This window comes from Myotis daubentonii, chromosome 8, assembly GCF_963259705.1.
Source record: "Myotis daubentonii chromosome 8, mMyoDau2.1, whole genome shotgun sequence".
Taxonomy (NCBI): Eukaryota; Metazoa; Chordata; class Mammalia; order Chiroptera; family Vespertilionidae; genus Myotis; species Myotis daubentonii.
In genome coordinates, this window is record NC_081847.1 from 83,348,805 (window position 1) to 83,376,284 (window position 27,480).

The 27,480-nt window shown below is 51.4% G+C and overlaps 1 protein-coding gene across 1 annotated transcript in view; it reads left to right on the forward strand.

Annotated features, from left to right (window-relative positions):
- Positions 1–13,287: 13,287 nt before the first annotated feature.
- The window catches only part of ARK2C (arkadia (RNF111) C-terminal like ring finger ubiquitin ligase 2C), an 83,929-nt gene continuing 69,736 nt past the window's right edge, over positions 13,288–27,480 (forward strand). The window contains exon 1 of the mRNA XM_059707221.1: positions 13,288–13,665. Coding sequence (XP_059563204.1) covers positions 13,605–13,665 — 61 coding nt within the window. The 5' untranslated portion in view covers positions 13,288–13,604. The remainder of the gene's footprint in view (positions 13,666–27,480) is intronic.

Below are 27,480 nucleotides of genomic sequence, written 5' to 3' on the forward strand. Positions count from 1 at the left end.
TCCACAGCCATGGCCTCTCTTCCTGCCTAAAAGAATATTGGTTGTTGGGTCAACCCCAGGTAGATCATGAGCTGTTAAAGCCAGTCACAGCAATCCCATTGCCCTGTGTCAAAAAGAAACCAGAAAGGTGTAGGAGGCATCAAGTAGAAAGAGACTAAGCCGGATTCTCCTGATGCTACCACTGAGTATATCAGGCCATGTACGGGCATTGTGCTAAGCATGTTATATTCAACTAGAGGCCCGGTGCACGGATTTGTGCACCGGTGGGGTCCCTCGGCCTGGCCTGCACCTCTCGAAATCTGGGACCCCTCTGGGGATTTCAGAGAGCCGGTTTCACCTGATCCCGGCAGGCCAGGCTGATGGACCCCACCGGTGCACGAATCTGTGCACCGGGCCTCTAGTATCCATATCTTTGGTTAATCTCTTCCCGCCCTCTCCCCTCCCCCCATCCCTCTGAGATTCATCAGTCTGTTCCATGTTTCCATGCCTGTGGTTTCCACTACTGCACCGAGCATCTGCCCTGTGGTGGTCAGTGCACATCATAGCTACTGGCCGGTCACTTAGGCTTTTATGTATATAGATTGGCACACCAGCCACTTGTGGTAGGTAGTGGTATTATCCCCATTATACTGATGAAGAAATTGAGGCTCAGAGAGCTTCCAAAACTTTTTCATGGCAGCACAGCTAGTAAGGATTGGATCCTGAGCCCACACTTAATCACTTCACAGGTATTCAGATAATGAGTGTCCCCTTTCCAGCCAAGAATAAAAGGATATGATTTGGCAGAGATCATAGGGAGAGTGCGGTGTTTGTTCAGTTAGTCAGTCGGCCAGGCAGCTAGTCAGTGAGTCAATGAGCAACTGATCACTCAGCCTTCAAATAAGTGTGGATTCATTTCCTCATTGGCTTACCCTGAGCCAAGAGCACACCTCCTGGCTCTGGGAACACGAGGCTAGAGAAGACCCTGTCCCTGCCTCAGGGCACTCATAGCCTAGATACCAGCAAACAATGACCAGAGGTCAATGTGAGAGGGCTGCATGGTCATATACATAGATGCCTGGGAGCCCACAGGAGGGCCTGCTTGTTTTGTTACAGGAGATGGGGAGAGAGCTGGAGACTGAAGGGTCACAGTAAAGGGGCTATTTTGTGGATTTAAAAGTAAGGCTCAGGAAAATAGTTTGGTGGCTCCTTAGCAAGCTTAGGGTACAATTACTATTTGACCCAGCAATCCTCTTCCTAGGTATAATGGCCCTGAAGAATCGAAATAGGGACTCAAAGAGGTACTTGTGCACCCACATTCATTGCAGCCTCATTCACAATCGCCAAAGTGTGGAAGCAACACAGATGTCTGTCCACAGATGGCTGGATAAACAAAATGTTGCCTATTTATACAATGGAATAATATTCAGCCCTAAAAAGGAGGGAAATTCTGACACAGGCTATCGTGTGGATGAGCCTTGAGGACATTATGATAAGTTAAATAAGCCAGTCACAAAAGGTCAAAGGTTGTATGATTCCACTTACATGAGGTGCCTGGAATTGGCAAATGCATAGAGACACAAAGTAGATTAGAGGTCGCCTGGGGTTGGGGGTGAAGGGGAGATGGGGTGCTTAATGGGTACAGAGTTTCTGTTTGAGGTGATGCGAAAGCTTGGGAAATGGTAGTAATGGTTGCACAACATTGTGAATGCACTTAATGTTAATGTGAAAGTAATTCATGTGGATGTACTAAAAAAACGGTCAAAATGTAACTTTGAGGTTATGTATATTTGACTACAATAAAATAAAACAAAACAAAACAAAAATGTGAGGCTCAGGTTTTTCCCAGGTTGAGAATGTCTGTACCATGCAGCAGACAATGTAAGGAAACAAAATGATACAGACAGGCCGGGCCTGGAGGAAGCAAGGCCAGCGAAGGGATTTGAACTCAGGCAAAATAAGAACCCGGGCTGGTTTGCCTCATGCTGGGGCAGGTGAGGAGAGGGCCAGCAGGCGCAGGTGTCAAGCTGGGAGGGCATCCTGGCAGAGGGATGAACCAGGAATGGCAAATTCTAGCACCCTCAGGGGCAGGCAGGTAGTGAAATGAGATGTGTGAGTCCAGGTAGGGACTAAGACCATAGGGAGTGGGATTCGGTGGTGGAGTGAAGTGCTTGACACAAAAATCAAACACCACCACAGCTCTGTTGGCTAAGCAGCCATACACAGGAAGCCCCCACCTCTGTGACCCGCCAGGAAGTGGCTCAGGCCCCTTGCTCTCACCTCAGGGGTTTCCAGGTGTCTCACTGCACCCCCCCACCCCACCCTGGGGCTGTGTAGGAAGCTGGGACTCACTCTCCAGCCTTGTTTGTAAGCTCCTAGGAGGAAGATGTTGCAGACCTCTGGCTAGACACTTCAGAGCTCCCTGAGCTGTAACCCCAGTTAAGTACAGCCTTCTGGGTCAGATGCCCACAAGGGTTAAGCATCTGAGGGTGGAGAGTGTTAGAAGAGGCAGGGCCTCTGGAGAGCATTTGGATGACCTCCTCAATGTGCAGATGGGCAGATGGGACCCGGGAGGACAGAACATGAGGGGAGGAGCCCTTTGTCACCTTGAGTATTTTTGCAAAGGCTGAGTGACTACTTGTGGGTGAGGCTACAATGAAGATTCCCTTCCTCAGTCAGGGATGGACTGGCTTTTGTGAACCGTGTCTTCTGGGTCTGAGAGTCTCTGATCCAAGGCCCCCCATGAAGCCATCCTCCCTGTGGATGGCAGCTCATTTCCTTCTTCATTCAGTTTGAACACTCCCCATCTGGCTTTGCTTTGGAGCAGTTATTATTGGTAATCAACCATCAATCCAGCCCTAATGATGCTGCCTGAACACAGTGTGCGGTGAGGGCTGGACCACATCTGCCTTGGCCGTCCTGGGGCTGCCAGATTGTGACCTGCCAGGAAGTGGCAGGGGAACATCCCCAGGAGGTCTGCTGGCTCTGACCTCTTCCTACCTCCCTCCAGGCCCCTTACGGGGTAGAGACCAGGCCTCTGCCCTAAGCCTCTCTCTCCCCTTTCCTTACCTTAAGGACCAGTGGGCCTCTCAAATCCACCCCTTGGCCTGGCTAAGACTTGAAACTGACTTTGGAGTCTGACCCAAGGCATGGAGACCACCCAGAGAAGTGGGGACAAGAGACTCAGGAGAGGGGAAAGGGTGACAAAGTCAGCTGACGTGGTGAACATGCGAAGGAGGGTTGCCCATGCTCATCTTGAGCTGTGGGAAGACTGGGCTCTTGGATGTGTGTGTGTGTGTGTGTGTGTGTGGGGGGGAGGCGCTCGTGCATAAATGCACTTGAACCACCATGAGCTGTGTCCCATGGTGGAATGACCAGGCCTAGGAGGCATGCCTGGTTGTGAATTTTTGCCCTTGACTTGGATAAAGTGACCTACTCTCTCAAAGCCTCAGTTTCCGCAGCCGTGAAATGAGGACAAGCACAGTCACCATGCCCCTGCAGGGAGGAAGGAGGAGCCCCATGGGGAAGGCCAGTGGACACTATAGGAAGCTCTGCACACGTGAGGCCTTGGCCCTAAACTCTGCCTCCCCTCCACACCCCGTCTCTCTCCTCCAGGTCTTCTCAGGCCCCATCTCCAAAGGATGAATCACCTAATGCCGACACAGAGTTCATTGCAGGCCAATGAGATACTGGCTACAAAGGGAGAAAGTAGGCTGAGGATCAAAATGCTGTCCTGAGAATTTTTTTTTTTTTTTTTTTTTTTTTAAGAAACTCCTCAGTTCCTGTTGGATTACCAGTGATGGTGAACCTTTTGAGCTCGGCGTGTCAGCATTTTGAAAAACCCTAACTTAACTCTGGTGCCGTGTCACATATAGAAATTTTTTGATATTTGCAACCATAGTAAAACAAAGACTTATATTTTTGATATTTATTTTATATACTTAAATGCCATTTAACAAAGAAAAATCAACCAAAGAAATGAGTTCGCGTGTCACCTCTGACACGTGTGTCATAGGTTCGACATCACTGGATTAGACATTCCTTTTGGTTCTCCCTCAGCAGGCTCGGGGCAGCAGAGCCAGTAGGAGTGGGAGTGTTTTTGAAGTCACTCTCCTGCTCAAGATCGCATGGCGGCTCCCCATTGCCAACAGATAGGCACTGAGCAGCCGCCAGGGCCGACAGCGTGCCAGGTGCTGGGTGCTGGGCATATGGTGGAGAGCAAGTCACAGTGCAACAGTTGAGATCTTCCAGCTGTGTTTTCCACACCATCTATATGGGATCTGCCTGGGTGGAGGTAGGGCTTGAATCAGCATCTCAGGGGCTGGGACCTGGGGATCCACCTTCTAAGCAAATTCCCCGTGTGATTCTCTGCACACGGAAGTATGAGAACCAGCACCTAAGGATCGTGAATCTAGGGATTGCCCTTTGCCCCCACGTGGATTTCCACCCCTCACCCACACCCACTGCCAAGGAAGAAGAATGAGGGAGCTAAGGAGCTGAGATAAAGTCATAGTGTCCCCATTGCTGACAAGAACAGGCTGTCATTCATCTGTCACATCCAGTTTGTTCGATCTGCCCTTAACATTTGTTGACTACATTTGGGCCACTTTCCCCCCCGCTTTTCCCTTTCTCGTTGCCTCTTGATGCACATGAAAGTAGTACCCCTACTTAGGAACTTACAACAGACACATTGCCACCTGAACAAAGCCCTGACTCATAGCCCAGACATGTCACATTGTCTTGTGCCCACATAAGCAGAAATCAGGGGTCGTGTGGTGATTTTACACCTGGTGGCAAGTGGAAAAAGTGGGAGAAAGTTGCAAAATAACAATGATTTCAGCGAGATAGACATTTAATTCTTTTCTACTTTAAAGGAGTCAAGGAGAGGCGCCTGGAGCTGGTAGAGTGGCTTTATGAAATCATCCAATATCCAGGCTCTTCCCAACTTGCTTCTCTACCTTCTGCATGAGGTTCGCTATGGACTTTCCACTATGGTCCTCTGTGGCTGCTCCAGCCCCTGCCCTCATATCCACCTTCCAGTTAGTATAAACAATAAGGAGGCAGAGAAGGGCACACCTCCTTGCCTTCAAGACACCTTTTGGGAGTCACACATGACTTTTGCTTACATCCCATTGGTTAGATCTTTGTCATGGCTCAAAGGAATCTGGGAAATGTAGTCTTTATTTCAGGTGCCCATATATCCAATTAAAAGTCAGAGGTTATCTAATCAAAGAAGATGGGGAGGACAGAAAATGGGGGCCGCTAGCACTCTGTGGCACCATTGCAGTTCTTCAAGCCCACCCATGTTTGCTCTGGTGATAGTTACATTTGAGTTGATTTATAAATATAAACAACTGCCTCACCTCTATTAAGAGCAAAACTGGAGAAAATGTGGAGAAGTTAGTAAGAGTCAGAGTGAGATTATTACAAAGTGAATAAGAGTAAATTGTAACTTTTCAAATGAGCATGTATAATCACTTTGGATTTCGGAACAATTGGGTGTGGAGACCACCTTTGGAATCTATATCCTCCTAAAGGGAGCAATGCTCACAGAATATTCTTTTCCGTGAAAAATATCAGGCGTGTCCTCTGTTCCTCCTTCGCACCCCTGCAATCAGGATCAATGTGCCTTTCCTAGTCTGACCTTCAACCCCACCCCATGGTGGATCCCCCTGATTTCCCCGCCCCTAGAGTCTACCCTCACCCCATTCGTTTTGTGCATAGATTACTCTTTCTGATCAGCTCACTCCTTTGCTCGGAAGGCTCCTGTGCTCCACACATGATTCCCATCAAATAAAACCACTCACTGTTTCCTTAACTCACCCCGGGCCGGCCTTGGCTTCTCCGAGCTTCTGCGTAAGCTGCATCACTGGCTCGCCTTAGCGAGTTTCCACTGGCCCTGCTGGAGAGGAGCGTGTCCTGGCCGGACCAAGGAGGATGACAGACATGTGGAGCAGAGCCGCCCAGCCGCCCACAGACCGGCCTGAGAAGCAGAACCACCAGCTGCCTCTGTGCAGGTCTGTGAGAATATGTGCCTATTGTGTGCCTCTGCGATTCTACAACTATTTATTATGTACTATCTTTGCAGCAAGAGCTAACCTATCCACCTAACTAGATACAGTCTTCCCACAGTGGTTCAGCCAAGATAGGAGTTTATTTCTCTCTCATGGGAAAGTTGCAGCCGGAGCAGTCTGGTTCCGAGCCCTCCACGCAGCAAGTAGAGACAATCCGAGGGGTGGGTGGGAGTGGAAATTCAGCCGAGCTCCCAGCCCAGGACTGTGGGGAATACGAGGAAGAAGCACCGTTTTCTAACTTGCCCGCCCCGAGGAAATAGCTTTCTGTGTCCCTGCAGAGAGCACGGATGCATGCCAGCTGTCTTGCTGTGTTTTCGTTTTTACTTTTCTTTTTGAAGAATTTCAAATGTAAACTGTATTAGTCAAGGTTCTCCAGAGATACAGAACCAATGGGGCATGTGTATAGATACACAGAGGAGATTCATTATAAGGGATTGGCTTACACGATTATGGAAACTGAGAAGTCCCAAGGTCTGCTGTCTGCACGCTGGAGAACGAGGAGAGCAGACCGTGGAGCTCCAGTCCAAGGAGGCCCTAGGACCAGGAAGCCATGGCCTCAGTCCCAGTCTGAGTGTGAAGGCCCAAGGGCCAGGAGCACCACGGCCAAGGGCAGAAGGTGGATGTCCCAGCTCAAGCAGAGAGAGTGAATTCACCCTTCCTCTGTCTTTTAAAAAGAAATATATTCTTAATTGATTTCGAAGAGGAATGAAGAGGGAGAGAGCGAGAGAAACATCAGTGATGAGAGAGAATCATTGATGGGCTGCTTCCTGCACAGCCCCCACTGGGGATCGAGCCCAGGAATGTGCCCTGACTGGGAATTGAACCATGACCTCCTGGTTCATAGGTTGACGCTCTATCACTGAGCCATGCCGGCCGGGCTCCTCTGCCTTTTCGTTCTACACAGGTCCTCAGTGGATCGGATGACACCCACCCCCATGGGTGAGGTGTTTCTTTACTCAGTCTATATTCATTTGTTCATTACTTCCAGAAGCATCCTCACAGACACACCCAGAAATAATGTTTTACCAGCTCTCTGGGCATCCCTTAGCCCAGTCAAGTTGACACATAAAACTAGCCATCACAAAAACAAAAGTAGAGAGAATAATATAACGAACCCTCATGTATCCTTCATCTAATGTCAACAATTATAAACTCAACACCAACCTAGTTTCATCTATACCCCTCGCCTGGGAGAGGTAAGAAACTTCCAGACATCAATTACTATAATCTGTAAAGCATCTGCAATATTGTGTAAACATAAACACAATACCATTATCCCATCTATAAAAGCCAACATTTCCTTAATATAATTAATATCCAGTCAGTGTTTGCATTTCCTCAATTACTTTTTAAAATGGGTTTTTATTGATTTTTTAGAGAGAGAGGAAGGAAGAGGAAGAGAAAGAGAGAGAGAAATCGATGTGAGAGAGAAACATGGATTGGTTGCCCCCCACGTGCACCTCGATGGGGGATTGAACCCACAACCTGGCTATGTGCCCTGACCGAGAACTGAATGAGTGGCCTTTTGGTGCATGGAACAGTGCTCAACCAACTGAGCTACACTGGCCAGGGCTTCCCCAATTATTTTTGTAGCTTATTTGTTCTAATCATATTTCACAAAAGTCTGAATGTTGCTTTTGGTTGACATGCCTCTTGTGTCTCTCTAAATTCCCCCACCATCTCCTTTTCCCCCCTTATAATTTATATTTTTGAAGAAAATGTTTTTCCCATAAAGTCTCCATGATCTGGATTTTGCTAAGTGCACTCCAATAGTATCTTTTAATGTATGTCTCTGTTTCCTGTGCTTTCTCTGAATTGGGAATTCAATCTAGAGGTTTGATTAGGTTCAGGTTCCCTTTTCTGGAAGGACTACTTCATAGGTGCTTGCCCGTTCTTCTCTTAGGAAGCAAGTCATGTCCCAGGGTTTCTCTTTTGATGATATTAACTATTGATGGTCATTGCCTAGAACTATCATTTCATTAAAGTATTTTCATTATATCATTTTTTCTTCATTTACTAGTCAACTAGAGGCCCGGTGCACCAAATTTGGGGGGAGGGGGGTCCCCTCAGCCCAGCCTGTGCCCTCTCGCAGTCCAGGAGCCCTTGGGGGATGTCTGACTGATGGCTTAGGCCTGCTCCCTATCTAAGTCATCAGTCAGACATTCTTAGCGCTGCCTCGGAGGCGGGAGAGGCAGCTGTGAGCCCAGCTCAGGGTTTCTGACTGAGTGACACTCCCCCTATGGGAGTGCACTGACCACCAGGGGGCAGCTCCTGCGTTGAGCATCTGCCCCCTGGTGGTCAGTGTGCATCATAGTGACCAGTCATTCTGCTGTTCGGTTGATTTGCTTATTAGCCTTTTATTATATAGGATACTTCTATAAAGACAAACGTCCCCTCACCAAATATTCATTATCCTGAAATGGCGTTCGTAGAAGGAAAGGCAAGATACATGCTTGATTCTTTCTGTTTACCAGTTGTTTGTTTTCCAATGATTTCCTAGCATCCTCGAAACCAGCTCTGTTTTCTAAGAAAGGCATCCTTCACCATTCCTGCTTTCATCCCTTTCCCAGGGCCCAGTCACAGGGCCCCGCCTCACTGTCAGGGGGTCTGAGATCTTCAGCATTTAAACCTGGACAGCAGGTGCTCAGGCATTTTCTCTATTACAGTGGAGCAGGATCATGGGCCCCGGTTCTTCTCCATTTCCTGTGACCAAACCTGTTTCAGCACCGAGACAGTTCCTGGCACACAGGGCTCTGCTCCGTGAGTGTGCAGGGAACACTCGAGTACATGGTCCAGTCCTCACTGCTGCTGTCCGTCCTACCTCCCAAATTTCCAGTTCAGCACAGGGCATGGAACTCTCTCCTGCAGCCTCAGTCAGCCCAAGCTACCGTTCCTCATGTTCCTTCCCCCTCCCTCTTCTCCTTCTTGCCTCCCTTTTCTCCCCCTCCTCTTCTTTCTTCCTCTCACCCTCCTCCCCTCCCTTTTCCTCCTCTTCTCTGTCTCTCCTTCTTGCCCCCCTTTCCAATTCCTTCTCCTACTTTACTTCTGGGCCTTTGCACATGTTTTGCCTCCTTGACTCAATGTTTCCCCATTCTCAGGCTGTTAGAAATGGACCCACACTTTAGGGCCCTCTCCTACTGTGCCACTTTGACTTCTGTCTAACTCCCCGTCATCCTTGGTTATGGGCAGCCCCTCTTGAATCCTCTTCATTTTCTTGTGATTATGCCCTGTGATTGTCAGTGTCTGGGGCCGTGACTCTTCTGCATCAGGCTGCAACTAGACACTCCCCCAACCCATGCCATCACCACCACATTTAGCAGAGGGCTGTTGTGACACCAATCACACTGATTGTAGCACAGCTGTTTTGCACAGATTTTGAAAGCTGTATCTACCTGATGCCAACACAACCTGGAGAAAAGCAAGAATTTTGTCCTTAGTCTTGGAAAAATTTTTGATGTCTACATGACTGGTGTGCTTGATTTATTTCCATTTGTTGATTAAAGGATAACGGTGGTCTTACCCCAGATCTGATGTTTGGCTCCAAAGTAGTTATTTAAAAAAATAAAAATTAAAAAATCTATATATATAAAGAGCCAGGGGCCATCACATCCGAAACAACCGAATGGATGACCGAACAGGCTGAGTAGGGCAACAAGGCCAGCAGGGGGGTTAGTGAGGGACAACCAAATGACTGAGCAGCAGGCTGTGTGGGGCGACCAGGCCGGCAGGGGTGGCAGTGAGGGGTGACCAGGTTGGCAGGGGGGCAGTGAGGGGTGACCAGGCCAGCAGAGAGGGGCAGTTAGGGGCAATAAGGTCACCAGGCAGAGACAGTTAGGAGTGATCAGGCAGGCAGGTGAGCAGTTAGGACCCAGCAGTCCTGGATTGTGAGAGGGATGTCTGACTGCCAGTTTAGGCCTGATCCTGGCCTAAACCTGCAGTCAGACATCCCCCAAGGGGTCCTGGATTGGAGAGGGTGCAGGTTGGGCTGAGGGTATCCCAACCCTGTGCATGAATTTTGTGCACCGGGCCTCTAATAAGTGTGTGTGTGTGTGTGTATATATATATATATATATATATATATATATATATATATATATATATATATATATAATTGATTTCAGAGAGGAAGGGAGAGGGAGAGATAGAAACATCAATGATGAGAGAGAATCATTGATTGGTTGCCTCCTGAATGCTCCGCACTGGGGATAGAGCCCACATGTGCCATTGGCCAGAATTGACCCTGGGATCCTTCAGTCCACAAGCTCTACCCACTGAGCCAAACAGGCTAGGGCCAAAGTAGCTCTTGAAACAAATGCTTCTGGGCTCCATAAACATGATGTTCTACAGGACCCTTTCTGCAGGTGGCCAGGGTGGAGACAGAGGCATCAAAGTGTGGGTCACGGTTCGGGTGACAGTGACATTTCTACCTTACAAGGTCATGGTCTCCATTTTGGATCAGGAATTATAGATTGACCTTCACCTTTCATTTTTTATACTTTTTACTGAGTTTTACATGCTAAGCCTGCACATATGCTCTAGGTGTTGGCTTTGGCAGGAAGAGCATACAAAGGAAATACCCTGATGGTTGGGGTATTCCTACAGATCTTTCTGTTCTCAGGAATCTGCTTTACTGTACTTCTGTGGGCTTTGACTAATGGGAGGGTGGATAGAACGCGGTCATCTCAGCACGATGGAAGGAAATGGAAAGTAAGAGTAATACTAGGCCGTGTGCTAGGAAATGTGGATTCCAGTTCTAACTCAGCTAAGCATGGTTGTGACCTTGTTGATAACCCCATTTCTGAGCCCCAGTCTCCTCATTTGTTAAATAAGGGGTGGGTAAGATAGTCATCGTTTCATTCTTGGAGACACCATTGTGTTTATGTTTTTAGTATTCTCTGTACTGCTTACAGCCTCCTTGGCTATCTTCTCATTTGATCCACACAATGAACCTTTAGGAAGGTTTGACAGGGATTAGCATTACCCCCATTAGACAGATCAGTGCACTGAGGCTGAGGACTGGTAGGTGTTTACCCAATATTTCCTTAAAAAGAAAACTCCCCTTCCTAATCCACCATAATTCCCTCTTAGCAGGAGGCGCGTGCCTGTGTGTGAATGTGGGTATACTGGTGGATGTGGGCCTCTGTCTTTGTGTTTCTCTGACGTGTGAACATGAAGGATACAGTTAGCAGGTGGAGTTCCCTAGTTTTACGGTGCTGATCTGTTCCTGGATGATTGCTTTTGTCTGATGGAAAATTGGGAGCAAATTAAGTGTCTAAGAATAGAGTATAATTAGGTAATTTCACGGTACACTCACTTGTTGCAATACTATGAAAACACTTAAAATGAAAATTATGAAGATAATCATGTAGAAGGACAGGAACATTTCTGGTAAATTTTTAAGTGGAAAAAGCAGGATGAAACTATGCAGATTATGGCGATGGATTTGATATACATGCATATTGACAAAGCCTGAAATAGAACAGGAAACAGTTCCTAGTAGCCAGGCATTCAGTCTTTTCATTTTTAAAATTCTTATCAGTGGTGGCATTGTGTTTATTTGACAGATAATGGAAAAAGGAAAGAGTTGCTGGCAGGACCCGGTTGAAATGGTCTTCTGGAGTGAGGCTTGGGAAGTCTCCCCTGGCTGCCCTCCTCCCTGAGCTCTCTAGGGTCAGCGGGGGGTGTTGAGGGTGGGGAAGGGGATATATGGGTTTGTGAAAAGAAGATGTGCACTGAGATCTTGCCCTGCTGTCGCTGCTGGGAATACGGTTACTGTCTCGACAAAGCCAGGCTGTCATTTTTCCTTTGCCTCACCTCACTTCTCCTGTTCTTCATTCTTCAAGTCTCAACTTAGAAGTCACTTTGCTGCAGTCAACCCCACCTGCCCTCCCTACCTCCCACCCACTATGGGGCCTCCTAGGTGCCCCTTCCCCAGCACCCCAAGCTGTCGCCCATCTCTGCACCTGGCAGGCATGGTGATTGCATTTACATTTTAGAGGCCCCGTCTGGGCTGCAAGGGTTGGGGTCCCAGGAGGATCGGCATCAGTCCTTCGCCCTGACACAGCACAGATGTCTTCAGTGAATGGTCCTCCTCCTCATCTCTGAAAGGGGGCCAGCTTGGGACGAATTGGGTTTCTCCCAGTCCCACATTCTGCAATTTTACCATCTAGTTTGTGCCGGATTCATTAAATAAAGGAGCCACGGGGTTTTGAAGACAAGCCCCAGTGCAGGCAATGGCCTCTGTCTTTCTGCAGGCTTGATCTGGGGGTCATGTGGGGAGTTTTCACGGCAGGTGTGCTGGGGGCGGGAACAGTCTTAGCAGTCCGCTGGACAACAGGGCTGCAGGGTGAGCATTTTGCTTCTCTCTTGCTTGTACCTGGAGGGCCAGCCACAGACCACATGCGACAGTGTGGCTATGCCTCCACGTGTGAATCTGAAGAGCCAAGAAGAGCTGAGTTCCCCTAACATCCTGTGTATACCTGCCTGCTGGGGAAGTGGGCGTGTCTGTGCACATGGCTGGCTGTGTCTGTGTGAGAGTGGGGCGAATGTTGGTTGAATGACTGGGTTTTCTGGGCTATGTCTCTGCATAGAATGTGTGCACATAGCTTGGTGGATGAGTGGGTTTCAGTTCAACAAATGATTACTGCCCGCTTTGTGCGGCAGGCACGGAGCATACATATCTGCACTGTGCACATATCTGCATTGTGTTCTCCTCTGTGTGTCTTTGGGAATGTGTTCTTGGCACGCACGGCTCCTGCATGAACAAGGCTTTTGGTGTGCACATGTCTGTGTGACAGTGCCTGGGCTCTGTGTGCGGCTGCTGGCTCGCGTACCAGCTCCACTCGTGTCCGCAGTCAGGCGCGGCACGTGCGCCAGCCTCCACGAGCCCAAGTCCCCGAGTGACCCGCGTGTAGTGTGCAAGGACCTCCGGGTCGTGTGCATTTGGTGCGCTCGTGCCTGTCTCTTCGCACGCACGAACGCACCTCCACATGTCTGAGTGCACGTTCCTCTCGGTGCGTGCAGGGTGCATGTGCACGCCGCCCGATTCTGTGTGCAGGGCGCTTCACGCGCGTGTGCTCTGGGCTGCAGGCGACCGGGGATCCGCGCTGGGCTCCACGCGTCCCCCGGGGCTGACCCCCGCCCCACCCCTTCGCTCTGGGCCACGGGCCACCGCGATTGGCCGCCCGCTCCCTCTCCGCCGTCATCCCTCCCTCCCCCCTCCCCCCGCCACCCGCGCGCCCGCGGTCCCCGCTGTCCCCCGCGGTTCCGGCGAGGCCGCGCCGCGCTGCGCTCCGCTCCCATTGGCTGCGCGCGCCTTTGTGTGGCGGCAGCTGCGGCCCCAGCGCCTTTGAATGTCGAGAGGGGCCGGGAAGGGAGCCTTTCCATGGGCCATCTGTCTCCCCGCCAGCCGCCGCCCCGCCGCCGCCCGCGCCCCGCGCTCCGCCTCCCGCCCCGGCGGCTCCCGCAGCCCCGCCGCCGCCCGCGCCCGCGCCCGGGAGCCGCGCCACAAAGGGCCCGCGCGCAGCAGCCGCCGCCGCGCGAGGAGCCAGGATGGTCCTGGTCCACGTCGGCTATCTCGTGCTTCCAGTGTTTGGCTCTGTGCGAAACAGAGGTATCGCTTTTTCCTTTCGGGGTCCGCTTCGGAGCGTGGATCGCCGCGGGCACCGGGGCGGGGGCGGGCACTGGGGCGGCGGGGGGCTCAGGGCACACCCGCGGGACGCAGGGCGAGCGGTGGCTTCTCCCCTCTCCCTTTTGGGGGGTACCCCTGAGCGAGGGGGCGGCCGCCCTTGTGGGAGCTTTTGTAGTGAAGTTAGGGTTTGGCGAATTTGAGTCCCTCCCTCCCAGCCCCATTTTTTATTCTTTGCGGCGATCGCAATCCCCCCAGTCACAGCCCCTTCCCCTGATTCCTAGCCCTGTGTGATCGCAAGACGGAGATACATGCCTGTGTGCGCGCGTGTGCGTGGGATCGTGTGTGTGTGTGTGTGTGTGTGTGTGTAAACATACTTGGTTTCCTGTGATGTGCTTTTTTTTTTTAAGGTACATGTGTGTTTTGTGTTGTTTGTATTTTATTTTTTTGGCCACTGATACGGATGGCTGGGTATCTGGGATCTGGTCTTGGCCCCATCCCATGCCCCAGCCCCCAGCCCTCTCTTGGGCATTTGCATGATTTCCCGGCCCATCCTTTTCTCCCTCTAACCCTTTCTGTATTTTGCCCTTGTGCTACCCCCTTTACCCCCCATTGCCTTTGTATGACAGTTGTATTCACGGGTTCGAAATGCTTGGGTGTGTGCGTGTGAGTGTGTGTGTGCAAGAGTGTGCGCGCCTCGGAGAGTCAGCCGTGCACTGTTGTGCACCTCTGGGCCCAGCCAGAGCCGGTGCCGGGCCCTTGGGTGTTGCTGTGTGTGAGGTCGAGGTGGTGAGCTGCCCCGCCTGGCCGCTGCCCGGCAGGCGTTGACCGAGCAGCAGGCCAGCGCCGGCTTTGTTTTTAACTGTGATATATGGGGTGTGTTTGCACGGTCCCCTTCCCCACACCCCTTTCCCTCACATTCTGCTACAGTAGCTTGATTTCCCTCTCCCCACATTTCTTCCATCCTCTTTTAATAATAATAAAATAAATCCCCACCTCCCAAAGCAAATCCGGGATGCATTTAGATTCACTTTTTATTCTTTTTGTATTCTGCTTCTGGACTCACATTTCTCTTCTTGGAAATGTTTCTTCTGTCCTCTCCCACTCCACGTCTGCTTAAATCCCTCTGGCAAAGGCCCGCCTCTCCCCTCCCCACTCACACCAAGATGTCTTCGATGATGTCTTCCCTCCCTTAGCTACCGGGCTGCTCCACCAAGACCCAGTGGGGGGGGGGGGGTCGAGGGGCCAGCGCCTTAGTGCGCCCCAGGGGCCCGATTGGGCGAGAAGATGAAAGCCCAGCCCCCTTTCTTCCAGCCCAGCTGTCCCCAACCCCACGCCTCTCCCCAGAACCTAAAAGGCAAGGTTGACCCTCTTAGGCCTGTTTGAACCGCAGTTTTTTTGTGTGATGATAGAATGATGACATTCTGCATTTATCAAATCTTTTTTTTTTCTTCATTGTGTAGCTCAGTGAATGGTCAACTCGCTGCTGTGTGCGCTGTGACCCTCTGCCTCCGCATTTAGCTGTATTGTGACACCCCTCTTAACCATCTCCTGTCTCCATCTGAGGAAGCATTGCTATTTAAGCGGCAGTATCCCCTATCTCAGGCCAGCCTAGCACTGGGGGAGTGGTGGTGGGGAGTGGGTGTGTGAGGAATTGGAATGGGGGGCTGGATGAGGTCTCCCTTGAAATGCCAACCCCCCTCCCCCAAATCACAATTATGTTTTATTACTTGGCATTTCCTCTGAAAACGAGTGTGGAACGTTACACTAGGCAGAAATTAAAAAATGATTAAGAAGGATGTTGAGCCTGAAAGTATAATTATCCTGATTAAATCATTATCATCCTCATTAATACCACCGATCTCTAAATACCATTGCAGGATGCCGAGTCCATGTTTTGAAATTCAAATTGCTCAGCGGTCTTTAAATTTTAATTTTAATGACCCCCTCCCTTCACTCACCCCCCCCCCCAAAAAAAAAAAATCCAACAGAAAAAATCCTGCCCTTAGGTCAAAGTTTACTTTCATGCAAACCCGCCCACAGGAAATTCAAGGGCTGAGGATGACTGGGCTGTGGGTGAAATTGAGCACAGTGTGATAAGAATTCATGACCTTCTGATAGCGGATACTAATGCTTAACCCAACAAGGTCCTAAACCACAATCTTCTTGTAAAACTATTAGACAGCCTGCAAGCTTAAATCTGTTCTTTTTAGTTTCCATTGTAGTAATGTAGGATGTAGGCCATTTCAGAATAGGTGTAGAGAAATAACCATTTTTGTATCTTCATCTTGTTTAGCCAAGTACATTGCACTGTAAATCCCTGTTAAGTGGATTCCTTTTGCCTTGCCTTGGCTTGGAGGCCATTGCACCCCATTTCCCACTTATCTGGGTGACCGTCAGCTACCTTTCTGGCAGCACCCAGGCCTAAGTGAACAGATCACATTTAGTCGGAGGCAAAAAATAAGTGAAACTATACCTATGAAAACCTTTGATGAAATGATAGTTGCTGCTCCTCCATGGCCTCTGAAAATTGGGTGCAGCGAGGTCCCTGGCTTAAGGGGGAGCCATGGCCCATGGTGTCTTAATTGTTTAACTGTAAAATGTCAAGAGCATCTTTGGACATCTGCCTTGGCCATCAGAGCTGCCCCTTTAATAGCCGGCTCTCTTCTGCGGCCTCCCTGGCCAGACCTGCTTGAAACAAAACGGAACAATAATGAAAGAATAAGGCCCCTACTTCAAGGGCCCTTCCAAAATAAAGTCACGAGTGGCCCCCCTAGATTGCCATGTGGCAATCTGAAAGGAAAGTTCGGGGGGGTTGGGGTGGGGGTGGGGGGCGGGGAGAAAAGAAGAACCAAAAAGGAATCCCCAGCAAAATGGTTTTCCATTAAACAGGGATAGCGTGTTCTGCTGTGCTGAATTACTTCCTGTTCTTATTTTGTGGGTAATTTTTTTCTGTACCAGATATCCTTTTGGTTGTGTATCTTTTTCACCTTTTCTTGTACTAAAACTAAAGCATGATCTGTATTTTTTTCCATCCCCCAGTTGACAATGTACAGCGCTCGGTTAGAGATGTTACCCTGCTGAACCGCACTGTGGTCGTGTAGCCCGGGCCATCTGCTCATTGTACGCTGCTTTTGTTCTGTTGCCCTTCGAAGCATGGTGGACCCAGCCCTTTCTTTTTTTTTTTTTTCTTCTTTTTTTTTGTATTGTGTGCATGACAACATTGTTACACACAGAATCCACTAATACTAATATACAATCTCTCAATAAAGAACTAGTTTCCTATATTAACCTAGTGTGCTTTTTCTCTTGCTGTTTTCCCATTTATTGTCGTATCCCGCTGTTTAGAGATCCCCCCTCGCTTTTCTCTCCCCACCCTCACCCACCCACCACTCCCACCTCCCATTGTAAGACTCGAGTGAATGCCTTTTTTTTTTTAAACTTTTTTCTTTTGTTTTGTGGTGCAGATATGGTGACCTTAATCCCACCCAGTCCATATCTTTTTACAATAGACCTCTGAGGGGATGGGAGGGTCGGTGGTCCTGTCACACCTGAACAGCTCAACCACGTAGAGAGAACCCCTATCTTGGGCCACCTGTGCAGCTAGGAGCCTCCACATTTCATCTTGGTTCCCAAGTTACCCGGCACTCGGTTTGTGATGCTGGTGAAGAGAAGGGGCTATAACACTGAAGCTGAGAAAAGGGATACTGTTCTTAACTAGCAATCGTGTAGCATTTCAGACTTGCCTGGAAAACTCATTTTCAGTTGTGTTTTAACTTTGCCTTTTACTGTCTCATTGATTTACTGTCCTTCAAAACCATTCTGGGGGTGGAGGGGCGGGTGACATGTCCCATGAGGCTGGAGTCATGATCTGGAATTTTAAAGTGCCCTCTTCGGTGTGCATATCTACATTTTGGGGACTGGCGATAATGGAAGATTTGCAGGCAGATCTTGCAGAAGGAGGATGTTTGAAACGGAAGCCAATTTGGTCACCCCTGCGTTCATCCCAGGGCCAGCAGCCTGACCCGTTAGCAGAGGAATAAGGGGGTCCATGCCCTCTGCGGGCTGGGAGCCAGTTAAAGCTGATTATAGCCTAGCCCCTGACAGCTGTCTCATCTGTGGCCCTAGTGCCTCTCCTGAGAAAGCAAGCCAGATCTCTTGGCATTGTGTGTGTGTGTGTGCTGGGGAAAGGGGGCGGGGATCGAGAGGGAAGCCAGGACCTACCTGGAAATTGAATTGGAAGAAGAGGCCTTAAAATGCATCTTTCTCCATAATTCCATTTGAGAAGCCAGTGGAGAGGTATTCCCCCCCACCCCCAACCCCTGTCCACTCCCCGACCCCCCAGTGGAACCCAAATTCAAGCATTTGTCAATTATACCTATTCAATTTCAGCCCAGAACAAGCCTGGCTAAACGAGGTGTTTTAGACACCAAGGAAATCAGTTGATTAAAGAAATTCCCGGTGCCTTTAAAGGGTCATCATTTGGGGGTCGCTTATCCTTGGGCTGACATGACGCCTCCTCTCTCCTCTGGGCTGGCTCTCGGGTTTGCCTCTGCCCTTCTGCCAGCCTTCCTTCCTGGGCCGGCGCACCCGCGCCTGACCACAGGGCTTCTTGGCCGCCTCTGTGGCCGGGGGGACTCCTCTCCCCCACGGCTGCCCTTGTGGCTCCAGCCCTTTGTTCTCCTGCTCTCCCAGCCCGAGTGGGAAAGCTGAGCTGATTTACTGTGACACATGGACACACACGGAAGTCCCCGGTGGAGCTCAGGCTGTAGTTGTACAAGGAGAGAGATGCAGGTCTTCCAGGATTTTTCTTTCTTTCCCCCCCCTCCTCCCCCTCCTCCTCCTTCTCCTTTCATTTTGCTTTACACGAAACTTTAAATTTTGTACCTAGTTTAAGAAATAAAATAAACCACCCCTCAACTATAATAAAACTGCAAATCAGGGGACCCCCAGCATTTTTGTCCTAGGGAGCTGTGGCTGATTGGATCAATATTGACCAACTCCAAGATTTTATTTTTCTGAATTAGTGTCCTGTGTGTCAGAATTAGTCGATCAAGGCATTTCAAAGGTGGTTTAGTAACCCAGTCATAGTATGGCAAGTTAGTGGGTTAATGGGAAGTCATGTTTTAGCATCTTATCAAATGCATCCTGCATTTCACCCAGATCGCCGGAATAAACACAGTCATCTGAAGTAGCCTCCCACCCCTCCTCCAACTGGATGATCCAATCATTACAAAGCCAATGTACTTTATACCCACCCCCCCAGCCATCTGACATAGATCTGTTTTAATAACTTTTGACTCCAGGGTTTTGGAAAAGCCATCTGTAACAAGAGGGAGCACGGCTCTTGTTCACAGCTCCCCTTTCTGAACAAGAGAACTTCTCTCTTAAAACTAGCATCAGATGAGGCCCACTTAATTGATGAGTTGTCTTAAATAATAGTTTCCCATAAACCAGCAAATACTGGTGATGGCATTCAAAGTTAGGGGAAAAGGCCACCAAGAATCTCCATGCCCTAATATGCAGATGACAGAGACTGGGCCACCTCTCTTTCTTTTGCAGTTTGCTCACTTCTTACACCGCCCTCCCCCCCCCCCCTCCCCGCAACCTCCCTCCCCCAACATCTTTCCCATCTTTAAATAAGCAGGCTGCAGTGTCACGCTGGAAAACCGAATGGTTTCCTGGGCTAGGGAAGCAACAGCTCTTGCAGGACCCAGGGGCAGTGTGGGGCCCCTTTCCTGCACAGGAGACACAGGCCCTCGACTCCAGTTCAGGGCTGACCGTGGATGCCTCAGTCCTACTCAGCCGCTGTCGCACAGTGTACAAGAGCCTTGTGCCTCGGTTTTTCTATGGATCTAAACAGCTCTTTAAAAATTCCTGGGTTAACATAATAGGAATGTGAGTGAGTATTTATTAGTTTCTGGTACGCTTTAGCCACAGATGAACTGATATAATTCCAAGAGAATTGGGAGGGAGGGCAGCTAGGGGAGAGGGCTTATCTGGAGAGACTCAGGTTTTCTAGATGACTTCAGAGCGAAAAGCCAACATTCATAACCCCACATCTGAACCACTTACATTGCCTGTACCTTCATGCGTTCAGTCATTCATTCACTCACTTGTTGGTTCATTTAGTTAATGAGGGTTTATTGAATACCTACTTGGGGCCAACCAAAAGGGGATATGAGCACAAGGTAAGACCTGGCGCCTGCCCTCCTGAGGCTCATGCTGAGGCTGGGAGATGAATGCTCAGAAAATCCGGTTCTGTCTAAGACGTTATGTGCCTAAGTGCCCAAATGGAGGGCAGAAGATTTGGGCACTTGACTGGTGAGGTGCAAAGAGCTTGGAGCAATTCAGGCTTGAGGAGTAGCCCCGTCTTGACCTGGAAGGGTGAACTGAGGCCACTGCTCTGAGCACCAACTGAATAATGACCATCATCATACCTACCTGATGGGGTTGTCACTATTTAAAGGCCCTGGCACAGAGCTGGGGCCCCCATTCCCCACAAGCGTTTACTAGCCTCAGGGATCAAATAAAGTCAGAGATGACCTTGCTGAGGAGGTGAGGTTGAGATATGCATCAAAGAGTGGTGTGTGTACAGGAGGGAGGAGCTCCTGGTGGGGGATGGGGAAGGTATGAGTGAGACCGTGGCCAAGGCCAGTGGCTCTGGTAGGCAAGAGCAGAAAGTGTATATGAGGAGGGAGGTGTGTGTGTGCATGTGTGTGTGGAGGGGTACATGTTCAGCCCTGTCACATGGCACAGCTCCAGGAGGCCCTGGGACCATTGGCCTGTCTTTGAATGATTCTCTTTAGAGCACAACTCCAGGAATTAAGCAGCAGAGGTCCAGAGAATGGGGAGAAAAGTCTGGAAGAGATGCTGGAAGAGACGTTGTCTCTGGAAGCCCCGGTAGAGCATGGATTTGCTCCGTTAGTCGCTGGAAGCCCTCTGGGAAGAGTTCTGTTTCAACCACTTATTTTGGCAGCCGATGACACAGGGGTGATCCCAGGGGGCAGAGGCCAGGGCGGAGGCCATGACAGACTCCCAGGGGTGACAGAGCCCAAACCAGAGATGTGAAGGATGGGAAGGAAGATTGACACAAGGGGCCTTATGTAAGAGGAAGTAAGCAGAACTGTGTAAGCATAAGCCTTCCTTTTCATGTTTTGCTAGGCTATTTTCACAAGCACCATATATACATACATATATATATACTAGAGGCACGATGCATGAAGTTCATGCAAGGGCCTTGGCCCTGGCCACCGCCGCTGCCACAGCCCCCAGCCCGCTGCTACTGTGGCCAGGGGCCTCTGCCTGCTGTGGCTTTGTCCGGAAGGAAGGACGTCTGGTCTAATTAGCATATTATGCTTTTATTATTATAGATATGGCTGCATAATATTCCACCTGATGGTGGCTCTGCCCTCAGGCTCCGTGGCTTCTGAGGTACTCAAATGGCCTGGGTTGCAGGGCCACTCTGAGCTGATCTGCCTACCACCTCCCTCGGGCTGTTTGTGAGGAGGTGGTTAGCGGAACAGGTCTGACGCACCCCTGCCTCTCTGCCCACCCTCAGCCCCTTCCAGGCAGGCCCAGACAGGTGGAGGGGAGGGCAGATAAGAGAGAGCTTGGGGAGGGAAGGAGATCTGGATAAACTCTTCTGAGACCTGGGTGCGGGTCTTTGTTCTGCCACAAACTTCCCCTGTGATCTTGAGCAAGTCCACGTCCCCCCCCCGGGCCTCAGTTTCCCCATCAGTGAAAGGGCACTCTGTGCCCAGGGCATAGGAAGCAGAGCGAGAAGCCAACCAAAGGCCACAGTAACAATAATGAGGCGCATTATTCACAGCGGTAGCCCCCCTGATAGGCCACCCAGTACCGTGGGAACAGCCCCCCTTCTAGCCCTGCCCTCCTATAACCCGTGGCCGAGTCTGACTGCTCGGTGCTTGCGCTTCCTATCTGCCCAGGGACAGAATTGGCCTAATTGCCCCTTCCTGCTCCAACAAGCTGTGATTTCCTCTTGATGAGAATAATATTTCCGTTCTTTTTGCCTCCCCTTCTCCCCTACCCTCCCGCTCTTTAGCTCCCAGTGGATGGGCACGTACCCTTCCGCTGGCTGCTGTGCCCTGGAGGGCAGGGGAGCAGCAGTTACCCTGGTGCCTGTGGCAGAGCCGTGAGCACAGACCCCACGGGGCCCAAGCTTAGGGTCAGTCCTGCTTCCTGGCCCTGCCGCTCTGGTCTGGCCTCTGAGCAAGAAGCTCCCTGAGAATCATTGCTTCCTGATGCGGCCCTGGCTTTAGAGGTTGTCCCGAGGGGTGCCCCCGCGGGGCTGGGGGAGACTGCCAGCCCTCCAGGAAGCCACCACGTGAAGGCTTGTCCCAGGCGGCGGTGGCAGTGCAGCACTGGCCCCCGGGAGCCTGGGAGGGAAGTGAGTGTGCTGCTGACTCAGCACCAGGCTGCGGGTGGAGGGGGTGAGAGGAGCTCTCGGGCTGGGAGGAAGTGAGAATTCAGCCAACACCTGTCTCAAGGAAGGGCAGGAAGCTTTGAACAGCTGCTGCTCCCCCTCCCGGGCTGTGAGTGGGTGGGGAGGGGGAGGCACTCTCAGACAACCCCCCTCCCCCGGCGGCTTGCCTTGCTCCTGCTCTCCTCTCCTCTCCTCCCGCAGCTGCCAGGCCTCCATGCCACCCCCTCCTTGCCTCTCGGGGGCCCACAGGGCTCCTGTTCCCCAGGACCACCCCGCTCCTAGAACAACTGCTGCTGCTCCCAAACCGTGTGGGCACTGATGGGTTAATGTGTCCCCCACCAGCCCCAGGGCTGGAGACACTGGCTCTCCTTAAGTCAAAGGGTGGCCCTTCCAGGGGGTCCTCAGCCTCCATGGCACTCCTGGAGGGGGGCTGGAACGCACTGAGGGGGAGGCGCAGGGCCTGTCAGAGCTACACCCTCACCTCTGAGGCCCCCACCTGTGAGGCCTGCTGCTGCTGACCAGAGCTGAGAAATCTGCCTGGCGAAGGTGAGGCTGTCACAGGGGAAGACCGGGGCCCACAGGCTGGCTCCCCTTTTCAAGGCTCCCTGCACAGGCCACCCACTGCCCAGCAGTGTGTGTGTCCAAATCGGTGCCCAGGGAGAGAGACAAAATGAGCTGGTCAGAGCCCGATTCGGTTGGCATGCACTGGAGCCCCTTTGGACACCAGGGTGGGTAGGTCCTGGCCTTGGCCTTGGCCTTGGCCTCACCTTTGGTGGACTCACCCCTCCTCCCCACCCCACCTCCCCAGTCATAGATGGAGGTCAGGCCTCCAGGCAGGGAAAGGGGGAGGGCGGCGCTCAGCCGCTCTGAGGGAGGCAGCTCCTGCCTGACTTCCTTTGGCTGAGGAGATACTGAGGCTGCCCAGGTGGGCTTGCCCAGGGAACAGGGCAGCGTGGGAAGGGCAGCAAGAGGCCATGGAGAGAGCCTGGGCCCAGGACCCAGGAATCCAGCTGTCTTCTCACCAAGAGGAATGGGCCAAGGGGAGGGGGAGGGGAGGAGAGGCCATGTGGGGGAAGGGAACACCAGCCAACCTGCCCTCACCTGGGAGCGAGCTGCGAGTGTAATGGAGAAGGGAGAGGAGAAGCCCAAACGTGAACCCGGGGTGGCGTTTTCCTGTTCTGTCCCATCCCATCCCATCCCACCGGGTCCCTGACCAGTGCAAGCTTCCTCTGCGGGGGTGGGTGGGAGGGACAAGAAGGAGCAGAAAGGGTGGGAAGGTGGGAGGAGGAAGTTAGAGACCTGCTCTGCTGTCTCGCTCCTGCTCCTCGGCAGGTGCCCCTCATCTTGTGGGTACTCACCAGTCTGTGCCCATACCTGCCGAGTCCTGCCCTGTGCTGACAAGGTGGGTGGGCGTATCCAGACCAGAGCAGGGACTGGCCAGGGGTGCGACACACAGACGGTGAGCAGAACCTCTGCTCAGGGCTAAAAAGAGCCTCGCCACCCCACAGGGTAAACACAGCCTGGCTTCCTGTTTTACTGCTAAATTTGGGGGAAAGGAGGTTTTTATATTAAGCTAAACAAGGAACTCTTACGTCACCAGTTGCAAATTTTGCATGAACTTTTGATGAAAACATGGAACTTCGATGACATATTCATTCGGGAAGGCCAGTGGCAGCCATGCCCCCACGGCTAGGGGCTGGGGGACGGGGTCGTGTCGCCCCCCCTGTGACATCCAGGCACTTGTAGGGAAGTGTGAGGAGCGCTCTGGGTGCTAGAAACTCAAGTCTGTCCAGTGGCTGGAGTCGCCAAGCCAGCTCCGAAGCAGTCTGAGCTCCAGCAGCCCCACAGGGGTGGACAAGGGCACTTTCTGGGCGAGGCTGAAGGCAGCGTGGGCTTTAACTGGGCAGAGGGAGAAGCGGTGGTGCCGATCCACTTGTATCTGGAGTCTAGAGAGCCAGGGCCAGGACTGGGAGCGAGGGTCCCAGGGGAAGGTCAGTGATGGAGAGGAGCCCTGTGAACGGGTGTGTGAGGGGGGCCCTCCGGTGGGCGACGCCCAGCAAAGGCTGCCTGGTACTCTGGACTCCTCTCTTCTCTGTGGTGAAATCTATCTGGCATGCAGTTTGCCATTTAAGCTCCTTTTATCGTGTACGATTCAGGGGCATTTAAGTACATCGCAATGTTGTGCCACCATCACCATTTTCTGTTTCCAAAACATTTTCATCTCCCCAAACAGAAACTCGGGCCCTTGGAGTTTGAGGCCTGCTCCCTGACCAGGCTGCACTTCCTGGGGCTCCCCGAGGACGGTTAGGGGAGACTAAGCATTTACAAGAAATGTACACCCTTTGGCAACGGACAGTCTTGGGTTCAACTCCTGGCCTTACGACCTACAAGCCGGGTGACTTTGGACCTCTCTGAACCTCAGTCTCTTCATCAGAAAAATGGAGATAATCATTATTAAAACTATCATTAGTATTATGGGAGGAGAGGATGAAAGAGAGTTATGATAGAGTACAAGGCACACAAAATCCTGGGAGGTGCCTTGCAAAGGATGGCCATTCCCAGCTTGCCCTGCCCCTCGGAACACACATCCCTGTTTGTACCTGGAACAGTCGGAGGGGTTCTAAGGGAACGAGTGCACAGGGGACAGACAGGAAAGGGCCGGGTATGTCTTAGCTACATTGCATAGGAATTTACTGAACATCTACTGTGGGCTGTGGGCAGCGGAGGCACAGATAGCTCCTGGCACACAGCTTAGCTGGGGAGACCTCGAGCACCCCTGAAGTGGGTGAAGCACACACGGACTAAGCTACAGGTCACGCTGACCAGAAAGTGTAGCACAGCCTGGAAACAGCTGGCCGGGGTTGGCACATGGGATGGGGAGAGAGGTCACTGAAGCCGGGGGAAATCAGGAGGGCCTCCCAGAGGAGGCAGAACTGGTGCTGTTCCCCGAGGGGGAGATCTGTAGCTCTGCTGCCTGGAGGAGTTGGGGCAGATGGGGTGTGGGGTCGGGGGGAGGCTATCAGGTCAGCCTGCTCCCTCCACCTTTTCCCCTGCAGGCCCAGATCTGATCCAAGAGATGAATGTTTGTAGTCCTGTGGCTGTCACCTAGTCTGATTTTTCTGTTGTTGTTTTTTTGTTTTGTTTTCTGGAGCATTGGGCCATCTCATTTCATTGTCATCCCACCCATTCCAGTCCCTCCCTCCCTGCCAGCCCCCTGGCCCTAGCCATTGCCCCTGGAACTCTCTGTCTGCTCTCACACCCCTCTGCCCAGCCACACTGCCCGAGTGCTCCCAGGGTGTCCACACACTGTCCCTTGAGAGAGAGGTGCAGAGGGTGAGGCTGGCTGTGGGGTATCATGACTTCCCTCTGGAATGGACATCCCTCTTGGGGCATTGGTTCTATTTCCTCCAGATTGGGGTACTCATTCTTATCTGCCAGGCTGTGTGAGGATCAAGTGAGATGGCAGATGTAATGCGCCCACCATGACATCTGGCACTGAGCACAGGGCTACTCTTACTGTATGTGGCTCCCTACCAGGGAGTTTCTACGTGCAGAATCCCCTGCCTGCTCCTCAGAGGAATTTTGAAGTTGGTAAGGGGAACAAAGGGAAAGGAAAAACTTCACTGAGCCTCAGTGTTCTCACCTGTAAAATAGGAACAATCCTAGTAACCCCCAACAGGGTTATAATGAGGCTCAGCTTTGATCATGGATTTGTTCAACTCATCTAACAGATGTGCACTGAGTATCTGCACTGGACCAGACACTGTGCCGGGCACTGGAGACCTGGGGATAATAGCAACAGCAAACACTCCTGTCACACTTGCTCTGTGCTTGGCACTCTCCTAAGCGCTTTATCTGCCCTAAAGAGACTCAGTCTGGTGGGAAACAGACACATGAACAGTCAGGAAGTATGCTCCAAGTGTGGGCTGGTGCTCTCTCAGCTGTCTGGGGAGGGTGGTGCCCGGAGGGGTTGGGTGCCCCGAGGGCCTGATGATGAGCTGAGTCTTCAAGGATGCGTGGGGTTGACCTGGGTGTTGCAGGCAGAGGGGCTACGGGGACACAGGGTGGACTGAGAAGCAGAATACTGCAGAGGGGGCATGGGAGGAGGCTGATGTCCTGAGAGGGAGCCTCATTGTCAGCATAGCAGTGTTGCCTGTTGATCAACATTGCTGCTGGTTGGTTGGCTTTTGTCAAAAACAAAGTGCACACAATCTACCCAGAGCCAAGTGTCCTGAGCTGAGGGCTAAGGGTGAGACCTGGGCATTGCCCTTGAAGACCTAGAAAACAAGGCTGGAGTCTTGACAGACCCCTATGAAACAATGAGGAGGCATAATAACAACAACAACAACAACAACAACAACAATGGAGTTATCATGGCTACTGCTGGGAAGTCTGGGAGGAGCTCGCAGGAGGGGTTTGTAGTGTCTAGGAGATCTAGAGGATGCAGTGGGTAAGGGTGTTGAGCTGACCCTGGAAGTAGGGGCCTGAGGCAGCGTTTTCCACACTGTCCAACCTAATATCAGGACCCCTTGAGCTGTTAAAAGTTGTTGTGCAAAAGAGTCACATGGTCCAAAACTTGGGAAATGCTACACACTATACCCCTATCTTGGAGAATCCCAATTCATATTAGCACAGTAAAGGCTCTGATAAGTCCCACAATAAAGAAATTCCTTTGGTTCTGCATTTTTCCAAGCTATCTGAGCACAGAACTTGGGGTGTGTGTGTGTGTGTGTGTGTGTGTGTGTGTGTGTGTGTCTCCTAGAAACAGGCTTTGAACTTGGTGCATGGAGCAGAGTTTGGGAAATGCTGGCTTGGGACCTGGGTCATCTATCTCAAGACTGGCCCAGAGCAACTCTCTTATACTGAGAGGAAATAGAGACTGTGAGGAAGGCCATCAAAGGTGGCTTATCAGGTGGTGACCGCCTGTCTTGAAGGCCCCCTCACCTGGTCTTCCAACTGGAAATGCCATCTCTTGCTGCTCCAGAGAAGACTCTCGGGTCAGAGGTCAGTGGTGAGCCAGTCACTCACTCTCAGTGACACACTTGCTGGCCAGCCAGGGCGGTCCCTGCCAGAGGCTGGGAAGCTGAGGTGGCCCTGGAGGGAGCTCTCGGCCATTGGAAGGTGTGGCCTTCTACTAAAGCCCCATTCTGCTCAGTACTTCCCTTCCGCCTTTTATTCTTGACCGTACCCAGATTCCTTGGGGGTGGGCTTTCTCCCTACCAGCTGGGAGCCCCCATGCCCTTTAACCCCCAGCTACATTTGACATACTGCACATGGTCCATGTAGCACTCCATGTTCACAGAATAGTGCACCCAGTTGCCCATCCCTGACACACACCCATCTCCACACAACTC